Source organism: Vombatus ursinus, unplaced genomic scaffold (assembly GCF_900497805.2).
Source record: "Vombatus ursinus unplaced genomic scaffold, bare-nosed wombat genome assembly UNPS02003882.1, whole genome shotgun sequence".
Taxonomy (NCBI): Eukaryota; Metazoa; Chordata; class Mammalia; order Diprotodontia; family Vombatidae; genus Vombatus; species Vombatus ursinus.
In genome coordinates, this window is record NW_020943660.1 from 60,919 (window position 1) to 73,167 (window position 12,249).

Sequence of the window (12,249 nt, forward strand, 5' to 3'; positions counted from 1 at the left end):
AAATGATGCCTTTGGAAAAGGAAAGGCACAAAAATACATACAAATCAAAAAAGGTAATTTTGGCATCAAAAGGGATTTACTGGCCTTCAAAACACTGTCACACCACTTGCTCCATTTCCATCATTAAGCATCAAGATTTTGGGCCCAGTATGAATCAAGAGGATGGCAGAGGCAGATAATTGCCATAGAACCCAGTGCCATCATTTGCTGTTGTGGGGCAATCTAGGATATTAAGTATATAAATAATCAGACACATCTTCGACTAGTTCATAATAACCAATTTGCTTAATTGCTTTGACTATAATTTGGCACACTGCCCATTGAATCAACTGCCTACTGTTGTGACAGGTAAGAGCTTGAAGCTTTATTTGCAGAGGAAATTTCAAAAGAGAGATATCCTTAGGATTTTCAGCAACATTTGCAGAGCTAAATGTCTTAACAACATTTAGTTTAAATGTCCATTAAAAAAATAAGGTTTGGGGGCTGCTAGGTGGCGAAGTGGATAGAGCACCAGCTCTGGAATCAGGAGGACTTGAGCTCAAATCCAGCCTGAGACACTTACTAGCTAGCTATGTGACCCTGGGCAAGTCACTTAACCCCCATTGCCTCCAAAATAAATTTTTAAAAAAGGTTCATGAAAGTACAAATTTTTTTATATGACACAAAATCTAAAATTGTTTATACATACACACACACAAAGACACAATTTAATTTATACAAGTGATAGACCAGCTGAAGACCTGTAATCTAATATAAATTGGAACCAGCTTGCAGTGATTTTAACACTCTAGGTACTAATTAGCAAGTACAGTCAAAATCTAAGATAAAACCAATCTTGGTAACATTTTTATTTTAAGTAATATTATGGTGATCAGAAAACACTCTACTTACTTGAATTGTACTTACTTAAAAAGAGCTGTGCTTTCAATGGTGTGGATACTTCTGCCATGCCTTCGACTCTGGTCTTCATGAATTTCCCCCCACCCCACCCATCTCGCTCTCCAGGGGGAAGCCATCCCCTGATGAGCAGCCTCTGCTGCTGGGCATCTCCAACCTTTGGCTGGCCAAGCAACCCATTCCCCAGGCTTTCTACTTTTCTCCCTTGTCAGAATACAATCAAGTCTATGCTCTGTCAGCACAGCTTTTAGGAACCCAGACAGTCATGATGAGACTTAGATTGCATCATGTGTTTTCAGTTTGTTGTAAGGCAAAATACACTGACAGTCTCCAAGAAAGAAAATGGATTTACACAGCTTGAAGAAGAAAATGTTTAGAGGGTATTTAATATTTCAAGTACATAAAAAGGTCTTCTCTATGTGGGAAGCACGACTGTCACAAGGGGAAAGCAGTGGACTAGGGAGGAGTCAAAAGATCTGCATTGTCATCCTCAACCTATCATTAACTAGCTGGGTGACTATGGGCAAATCACTTCATTATTCCAAGATTCACTTTAAGAAACAAGAGTCTCTGAAGTAAGTATCTGAGCATCCATCTTATCTACCCTAGAGGAGTGAGAAAACCCAACAGTTAGGTATGGGAAAAGTGTTTTGCAGGGCACAAAATGATAGAAACATCGAGGCTTCCAACCACTCTTCTCTCCTGAGAAGAGAACAAAAAAGGGATGAGCTTCCATTACAGCCTGCTGGATTAGGAGCTGGATGGTAGGAAGACTGCGAAGTCTCTCTGTAGACGGTCAAGGGAAGGAAAAGCGAGGTTATCCTCTGGGTGTGGTTTGCATCCAGTCTCACCTGGAAGCAAACAAATGGCAATCCACTGTGTGGCAAGGTGAATAGAGCACTCAACTTGGAATCAGGAAGAGCTATGCTTGAATCCTACCTCTAATATTTATTAACTATGTGACCATGGGCAAGTCACTTCAATTCTTTTGAGTCTCCATTTCTTCATCTGTAAAATGGGAATAATGAATACCTAAAGCATTGATATTATAGAGTTTTGTGAGGTTCGAATGAGATAACATACAAAGTACTTTATAAACTTTAAAGGACTTCATTAACAATGGGTTTAAAAGGAGCTAGATAAATGTAATCTAGGTCTAGGCTGAGTAAAGGGGGAAAGGATTGAGATTAGACAGTTCAGATTATTAGGATTGATTTTACTCTCTTTCTTTCCCCATTTTTTTTCCTTTTAAAGAAAAGGCACGGGGGACAAAGAGAGGAAAGAATGGAATACATAACAGGGAGGGAAAAACAAACCTAACAATCATATCTGTGAATATGAATGCAACAAACTAGTCCATAAAACAGAAAGTAGAAACATGTTATTTATAAAGAAACACATTTACAACATAAAGAGTCACAAGGAGTAAAAATGAGGGGTTGGCCTAGAATCTATTATATCACTACTGAATCCAAAAAAGCAGAGGCGGCTACCAGCATCTCAAACAAGGCTACAGTAAAAACAGATGTAGTTAAATGAGATAAACAGAAAAGATGCTACATTACACTTAAAGGCATCACAGATTATGAAACAACATCAATACTAAATATACATGCACCAGGCGGCATAGCGTTTAAGTTCTCAAAGGAAAAGTCAACTTAATTACAGGAAGAAATAGACAACAAAATAATTGTTGGAGGATTTCGCTGTGTCCCCTTTCAGATCTATAAAAATCTAATAAACAAGAAGTTAAGGGACCTAAATCAATAGAATTTTCAAAAAATTAAATATGCTAGGTTACTGAATGGGAATCATAAGGAAAATGCCAATTTCTGGGCTCTGCATGGTACCTTCATAAAACCAGACCATATACTCAGATACAAATAACTCATAACAAATGAAGAAAAATTAAATGTCCTTTACAGGCTAAAGTGAAAAAAAAAATTAAATGAAGATCAATAAGGGGAATCTGAAGAAATGAGTCAGACTTATACGTAAACTAAATAATATAATCCTACAGAATGAGTGGAACAAAGAACAATAAACATAAAAAGAAACAAATAATTTCATCAAAGAAAATAATAATGAGACAACATACAAAAACTTTTGGGATGCAGCCAAAGCAGTCCTTAAGGAAAAATTTTTACCTCTAAACATTTTCATCAACAAAAGAAAGAAGTCTCTTAAGTTAGCTTGCAATTAATGTTTTTAAAACCTAAAAAATATCAACAAATTATAACACTTTGAATAAAGAGAAAAACAGAAACTCTGGAAATCAAGGAAGAGAGAAACAAAATTGAAAAAAAAATTATTGTATTGATAAATAAAGCTAAGGGAATGTTTTTTTCCTAAAACAATAATAAACTCTTAGCTAATTTGATTTTTTAAACCATAGAACACTATAAATGTCAGTTAATATCATCATCAAGAAACTGACATAATCCTTTTTACAATGAGAAACACATATTAAAACTATGCTGGGCTACGTTATAGTTAATTCTTGACTTTTCAGGGATAATAACATAATTGAAAATAATATTTGAGACCATGAATACAAAGCAATAGTTCTAATAATAAAGATACCTCATATTTCTACAACATTTTAAGGTTTATAAGCATATGTTCACAACAGTCCTGTGAGGTCAGAAGTAGAAGTATCATCTCTATCTGAAAGATAAAAAAACTAAGGCTCACAGAGTAGAAGTAACTTGTCCAAGGTTCACAACCTAGAAGTACTGAAATAGGTATCTAAACCCCGGCACTTTTTTTCCCTACACTGCTACTCAAAGCAAATAGAAACAGAAATGTGGTAGAAAGGATGAATGCTGAAATCTGGAGTCAAAAGATTTAGGTTCAAATCCTAGCTAATTAAAAGTTATTTTCTTTCTCATGAACTCTATACTCTAGTAGAGACCATCTGCCATTCCCATATACGGTATTCCACCCCTTTGCACAGGTTGTCCCTGGGACAGAAGGGAATGTTCTTCCCCTCCTCACCTTCACCTCTTGAAACCTGGAGCTCCCTTAAAAGCTCCACCCAAGTGTATCTTCCTACAAGAAGCCTGCCCTATTTTCCCCAGTTGTTTACAGCACCCCCTTTTCTCATGAAAATTTCTTTCTGTCTCAATAGAGATAGCTACAGATAGAAATGAAGATATCTATTCACCAGTTTATCTGGGAAGACTTGTATCCTTGCAGAAGAATGTAAGGTCCTTAAAGGCAGGGACTCATTTTTGGCACACAATAGATGCCTAATAAATGCTTGCTGAATGAATGAAATGAAAACAAAAGTGTATACAGAGGAGGTCAATGCTGGAGACAAGCCAACTGTGAGGGGATGGAGAAATCAATTCCCAAGGTATGTGAAGGCAGGGAAGAAGCCAAAAGCATAGGGAAAAAATCTCACATATTATTTAAAGGCAACTGACAGAACATTACTAACTGCTGACCCATGTAGCTATTTCCAATCTATATAAAATTTTTATAAGAATAGTGTCCACATTTGAAAGCTAGAACTAGAAGGGATTGGGCAGGTTGTTGCTAGGCATGAGACACAGCAAACAACATCTACTGTCACACAACTGACTAAAAGAGGTATAGAATGCAAGATCTCAAGATCCCACTGTGTTTATTGTTTGCTGGCTACAAGAAAGCTCTTGATTCAGCACAGCAAAGCCACCTTAGAGCTCGGATCTCCTCCAATCATGCGTCTCCCAAGAAGATGCCAAAATGATGCAAGATTCCTTCAAAGTTATAACAAAAGAGAAAGTTTTGCTGATCTAAAGGTGATTTTTGTTTTAAGTGAAAAATGAAAGAGGAAAATAGATAAATTAAGTTCAAAACACTCTCTCTGAGTCTATCTGACTAGATTCTCAAGAAGAAGCACGGTGAAGGCACAAAGTCGTGAGACTGAAGTCGGGGTGCTGTGATTTAAATCCTTGTACTCTTACTTTCTACATAGATACCCATAATGCCTCTCTGAGCATTTGTTTCTCCATCTGTAAAATGAAGAAGATGGACTAGCTGATCTCTCAGGTTCCTTTTAACTCTGAATTCTATGAATTAGGCTTTCAGATTGAGTGTCCTTCGAAAATAACAGATACATCACTTCAGGTTTGGGGGTGGGAATGAGACTGGGATATGGATAGTACGGCATGACATCATAGTAAAAAGAAGCCACTAATATCAGCAGACAAACTTGATCCCCAGAGGCCTCCATGTGCTACTGAGTCAGAAGGAACTAAGAATTCAAAGGGACAGGAAATGGCCTAAAGCAGCAGCTCCAACCTTGGCTTCTCTATATGTCAGATTGTCTACAATTTTCTCTGAGGAGCTATTATAACAATCTCAAAACAATGTTTTAATACACATTAATTTACAATATAAATATATGCCATAAAAAACTTTCAGGAGGAAGGAAGACCAGTGCAAAGCCAACATTTCTGTAGCCCTTTAAGGTTTACACGGCACTTTCTGCACACATGCACCCTGCAAGGTAAGATCCTATCAATCATGTAATTTAGTCCTGGAAGGAGTCTGGTGAGCAACCTGGTTCAACAAGCAAGGGTTATTAATTCCTTTTTACGGTGGAGGAAACTGAGGCTCAGACAAATTGTTCCTTGCCTTCACAGTGTTAGCCCTAGAATTTAAGACCAATTCTCCTGAGTCCCAGCAGTCCAATGCTCTTTCTACTATACAGCACCCCTAATTAGGTGCAAAAACAATAACTGACATTTATATGGTGATCTAAGGTTTGCAAAGCACTTTCCATACATCATCTCATATGAATCTTCCAACAACCTTATGAGTTAGGTGCTAACGTCAGTTCCATTTGACAGATGAGGAAACTGAGGCTCAGATAAGTTAAGGGACTTGCTCATGGTCCCACAGCTACTACGTGTCCAAGGCAGGATTCAAACCTAGATTTCTCTCCATTACAGGTCAGCACAGCTATCTAGTATATCCACTACTAAAAAAAAAAAAAAAAAAAAAACAGATTAGCTCAGAGCATGGAACTACATGAGGGAAAGGGGAGGAGGGTCTGGTCATATGATAAGGTTCTACAGATAAAGAAATGATGGCTGTAGAAAGGAAGATGATTTAGGCACAATAACTGGTCAAGGGACAGCTGTTGCTAGAACACTGACATTCAGTCAGTGTGTTTGTTCAGTGTATTCAAGTCTGGGTTTATAAGCAGTGAGCCAAGACACTTCTGAAATGGCCATCTTTTTACTTTAGTTTGATTGTCTTTGGCATCAAAATGTTTATAGTTTTAAATTTTATATCATAACTTATTTCTCCTTTAACCCTTCACCCCTTCATACTCTCTCTCAACACACACACACACACACATACCCCTACACCCAATCCCACCCCTTCCCCCAAACTCCCACCCACCCCCAACACCCCCCCCACACACACCCCTACCCATCCCACAAGCACAAATGCGCGCGCACACACACACACACACACACACACACACACACACACACACCCCCTGAATTCTGTGGTAGCTGGTCAATTTCCTCAGCTGTTCCTTGAGGCTGAGACAGATCATTACAATTAAAGGTTCAACTGAATTTTGGGGCCGTTTTCCCTTAGATTATTGCAGTTATTATGTACATTTCCCTCCCGGTTCTGCTTTGTTCTCAACAATCTTTTTTTTTTTTTTTTTGGAAAAATTCAGTATGAACTTTTACTTACCTTCCCTGTTAGAACTGAGGGAAATTCAGTATCAAACTTGTTGCTCAAGCCAAACCTTGAAAACAAAGAGACAAAAGATACATTCCACTCAACTTCTTTAAGTTGATTTTTAAAATCATGTTACTTTAATAGGATGGCCTGGTATGTAAAACACACACAAACACACACACACACACACACACACACACACACACAAAATCCTTGGCTTCAATTTTTCTGGATAAATCCATTGGCTATAATTTTGAAAATTAGCTGAGATAATGTATAGTTCAAAAAATTAATCTGGGAAGTTTTAAAAATCATACCATAGGAATTCAAATCCTGGAATGTTAATCCTAATTAAGCGCCATGAGCATGGCAACAAGGAATAAAGTCAGATTCTGACTGAAGTCTGCTTTTTCTAAGTGAGTTGAAGAAATGCTGATGTGTATCTAGCAACCTCCCAATGGCAGAATAAAATGCTTTGCCTTCAACACCTTCAGTTGCCTATCTGACAGCCAGGCATTCTTGGTGGGGGGGGGGGGGAAACAAACCATCCACTTTCTGCCCCAAATACAGCAGGGCCTTTTACCAGCCTACCTGCTCGATTTTGAAGGCAAACATCCCAAGCCCATCTCCTCCCAAAACCTATCAAATGTTCCTGAAGAAACCCCTTGTGAATTCCCTGACTCCAAAGCTACACCTTCATCTTCTGATCTTCTACAGTAATGAAAAGTCCAGAATCATGAAGAAGTGGAGAACTCTGTATGGAAAATGATTATATTCTACCAGACTGGACTAAATTCTACGGCACAGATTGCTGGATTACAACCAGTTGTACTAGATTGGAAATTTGAGTATGGGAAGTGTATGTTTCTAATTCCTGTGACCACCACAGCACCTCACACATGGATATATGAGGCATTCAATCAATACTTGTTGATAAAAATGAATGTTAAAAATTGTTTTTACATGGAATTGGAAAAAAATAAAATACTAAATTAAAAAAGAATAACAGAAAAAAAATACTTGTTCAATGAATGACAACAGTATTGCCTCTATTTAGTTAATCTAGGAAACTGCTTTATATAGCACAGTTACCTCATTTATGGTAGGTTAAATATGGTATTTGTGGTCAGTTTTATTTTTTAAAAGGGCATCAGGCCATTGTTATGGTCTAGAACAGGGATGAGGAACATAACCCCCTATTATACTATTATTTCTAAGGAGGAAAAAAAAATCAGGTTACACTTCAAACAATAAAGCCTTCTTGCCTCTCTGCCCCCTGAACCCTTTCCCATCACTTAAAGTCCAATTCAAATACCACCTCCCCAAGAAGCTTCTCTTGATTCCCCCAGCCCTCAGGCAGTAACAATGTGCTCCCCACCCACATCCCTGACCCTCAGATAGAACCTTATTTGCACCTACCTCCCTTCCTTATGCATTTATGTACTATTTTAGGTGGCATAGCAGAGGGCTGGGCCTGGAGTCAGGAAAACTAAAGTTCAAATCCCACCTCAGACACTAGCTGTGTGACCTTGGGCAAGTCACTTCACCTCTGCCTGCCTCTGTTTCCTTATCTGCCTCAAATATAACCTACCTCAAAGGGTGGTTGTGAGGATCAAATGAGATGTTTGTAAAGCACTTTGCAAACCTTAAAAGCACTCTACAAGTGCTGGCTCTGATCACTTTGTATTAGTATTAGTAATGTATATGTCTTACCCTCCAACAGATTGTAAAGTCCCACAGAGTTTCTGCTCCTTGGGGACATGGGCTGGTTTCTTGGCATTGTACCACCATCTATCACCACAGGCTCTGAATGCTGTAGGGGCTTAATGGATGTCTGATGAATTGAGAAGTCCAAATAGCCTTCCCTTCCCCAGATGCTCACTAATTCACTCAAGCTAACCCACATGACCTTACTCGTCACCTTAACATATCCAAACTGGGGGCTTCTACACTAAAAGAATGGAGTCCCCTGTTAGAGGGCCCAAAATGCAGACCAAAACATAAGATCACCCCAAAAGCAATAACCATGAGACATAGGCTCGGCAGGGATCAGAGAGGGATTGTTCTTTTACAAGGATTACAACAGGGGCCAACCCAATGTTACCACTTTCCTTGTAGATGGAGCACCAGAGGCAGAAGAAAGCATACCAGCCTCCAAAGAAAGAGATGAATCCAAGAAAGAGACATCTAGCAAGTCCAGTATGTGTCAGGCCAGCCAAACTTTCTGGCCACCATGTCACATTAAACTTCATCTCCTGAAAAATGGTGTCAAGGTAATGGACTGACAGGTTTTCTTTATCTGAAAAACGCATTTTCCAACCAAAGAAGGGGTATTTTGTGTTTCCTCAAATAAGGAATGTGACAAGAGCTGAACATTTTGAATAGCTAAAGGAGGTCCATGAAAATCATGTTTAAAAGGGACCAAAGAACTTTTGGGGAAACTACAAGACAGAAAATGACCAAGAAACTGTCAACAAGCTTTTCAAAGCCTATAAAGTTATGGGATGTAACATGTCACTGAAGAGCCATTTCTTGGATTCACATTTGAACTTCTTGGAAAATATAGGTACAAGTCTAAGGAATGCTTCCATCAAAAAATGCCCCCAATGGAAAAGCTAACAACAATACTGGGTGACAAGTGGAGTCCAAGCACAGCATGGCAGTGCTTGAGTAGGCTGGGACCTCCTACTCGACTTGAGCAATGCGCCATACTAAGGCAAAATACAATTTGTAGCTACAGTTTGGCTAAGTTCAATGAGCACTTTTGATCAGCTAAGAAACAATTTCAAAATACAAAACAGTGAGTCCTGTGAAAATGCTATGTATGCAATGGACAAAATCTGAAGCTGTATTTGAAATTTGAACAAAAGCTGCATTTAAAAATCAGAACAAAAACTACTATAAAATTCACCTAAAATCGCAGGACCTACTTTTTACGTGTAACAGGAAAAAAAAAAGCCATCCAGTGCTATAAGCTCACATCACCACGGTATTTTAAGGTTTACAGAGCACTTTCATTACAACAACCCTTCGAGGTAGGTAGGCCAAGTATTCTCTCCATTTTAGAGAAACAGAAAGTAGGCTCCCAGAGCTAAGTAACTCGTCCAGGGTAGAACATCTCACTGGGGGCAGGGTTCAAACCCAGGTGTCTGGTGTTCTTTCCACTACCATACACAGCTCTTAATGCTATCTATAAATACTCACACAGAGTAACAAACCTAATACCTAAAAAAATAAAAATAAAAAATCTAAGGCCTGAGATTTGCTTTGTGGTGTCTTTAGACTTTATTTCATCATATGAGGAATCTATATTATAGTATTTAATTTACAATGACGTGCTAATCCAGGAATCTGGAACACAAATATGTAACAGAATAAAAGCAGGCCATTCCATCTAAGTTATGATACAAATCTTTGAAAGCATTAATCAAGAAGGCTTCATTTAATCTACTTTCCCACAAAGAAGTTTTTTATGCGACTCGACCTCAGAGATAGCCTTGGGCTCCATTCTGAGAAGGTCGACACCACATATTTTAAGCAGTGATGTATTTTAAACTCTTCCTATATACTATTCATATCCAAAGGTAAGAGTTTTAGTAAAATGGGTTCATATAACTTAGAGCTAAAAAGGAACCTTGGGGAGTATTCAGTCCTTTGTCCACATTTTACCTAGCAAGAGCATGAGACTAAAAAACTTTATCTTTGTGGGCTCAGATTGCTTTAAGACAATTTCCAAGAATTCAGTGTGCTACAAAACCCAGCACTGCCTGAACTTTGATTAACAAGCATCTTCTCTCTGGAGGCAAATTTACAGCTAAAGAATGAAAAGAAGCATCATTTGAACGGTTAGTGAGTGCTCTGCACTGGCTAAACACCAACTCCCAACGGAAATGGGGTTTTGCTCATCTTTTTAAATAATATATAGACAAGTCCTTCTAATAAGACATATCGTGTTCTATTTATAAACCCCTTGCATTTTTTTGTTAAAAAGGTTCAACATGAACCTAATGCCAAACAATGCCACTTGCATTCCTTTTCCGGGGTGCTATTGGGGCATTTCAAGCCTATCACAATCTGGCTCCAGCCTGTCTTTCCAGGCTGATTACACATTACTTCCCCCATTCATTATATTCCAGTCAAACTGGTCTGTTTGTAGCTATACAGAACACTGCCTTTGTACAGACTGTGCCCCATGACTGGAATGCTCTCTCTCCTCACTTCAAGAGGCCTTTCCCGATTTCCCCAGTTATTCGTGCCCCCTTCCAAATCAGTGTAATCTTGGGGCCATATAGTCTGTATGCTGTATAGGAAAGGCACACTACATAGTGGATAGAGAGCCAACCTTCAAGCCAGGAAAATCCAAGTACCAGTCCAGACTCCAACTGGCTGGGAGACCCTAGGATCTAGGATCTAGACCCTAAGATCAGATCTCTCACCAACGCTCTAAGAGATGATAATCTCCAAGGTTTATAATCTCTAACTGCAGAAAAGCTATCGACCTGCATTGGTACAAGGTGTTGCCTATGCCACTGAAATCCCAGACCCAGCCAGTCTTTCTCCCTTCCCCCTCCACCTACTTCTCTATAAATATGCTATATCCTCCAGGAGAATGTAAACTCCCTGAAGGCAAGAGAACCTAGCACAGTGCTTGGCACATAGCGAATGCCAAACAAATGCTTGGTGACATTTTAAGCTTTAATGTATTATGGACATATTTTAAATTATACTAGGTTTATTTTGCAAAATGATTTTTGAAGTTGCTTATTTTGATCTCCCACTAGTGAGAGTTAATGTCTACAATACACTCCCATAATTGAATCCACAGAGGCTTCTCTAGAGCTCCCTTTCCCTTCACTCTTACAGAGGCAGAAATATTCCCTCTCTAAAGATCCATACAACCTCACTCTCCCAGGCCTTAACTCTTCAAGACTGGTTAACACGCTCATTCTTTTCTCTCCAGGAGCTTCACCTTCTTCCTGTTTTCAAATAAGCACCTCCTTTGATTTCCAAGCATTTCCCTCCTTGAAAAGAATGTTCCTTTATTTCTGGCGCCCCTTCCAGTGACCATCTAAATTCCCTTCTTCCTGTTACTGACAAACTTTTCGAAGAAGCAGCCTTTATCTACTGCGTCCCCATATGGCCACTGCCTTACCAAAACTGCTGAGTGCATCACCAGTGAGGCCCTTTATGGAGAAATCCAAGGGCCTTTTCTACCTTTGGCACAGTGACAACCTCCTCTTTAAAACTAGCTTCTGTGATAGGACCCTTCCTTTGGCGCCTTCTGGGTTTTTGTTTGGATTTCCTTTTTTTTTTTTTTTTTGCCTCCTCCCAGGCCTAATTGTGAGTTATCCAAAGCTCAGTCTTTGGCACTCTCCAAACTGTGTCAGAATGCTCGTCTGTTTTCACAGCATCATGGAACTGACCAAGCCCATCCCTTGACCATTCCATCCAAATTCCCTCCATTTGGCTGAGAGCAGAGAGGTCAACACCCTGCTTAGTCCTGAGAGGCCTTTAATGCCACGTGGCAGGGACAAAAAAGGTTTTGATGGGGAAAGGCAGCAGCCTGAACAGGATGGAATAACGGAAGAGCCAAGACTGACCTTGGGGAGCTGGGGAGAGACGAAAACAGGTGAAAGGAAATAAGGTACATATGGAAAAGTA

At 39.2% G+C, this 12,249-nt stretch overlaps 1 protein-coding gene across 2 annotated transcripts in view; it reads right to left on the reverse strand.

Annotated features, from left to right (window-relative positions):
• CHIC1 (cysteine rich hydrophobic domain 1) overlaps positions 1-12,249 on the reverse strand; it is a 45,027-nt gene that overhangs the window by 17,418 nt on the left and 15,360 nt on the right. For both annotated transcript variants that reach the window (XM_027875857.1, XM_027875847.1), the window contains exon 2: positions 6,601-6,655. In XM_027875857.1, coding sequence (XP_027731658.1) covers positions 6,601-6,655 — 55 coding nt within the window. The remainder of the gene's footprint in view (positions 1-6,600; positions 6,656-12,249) is intronic.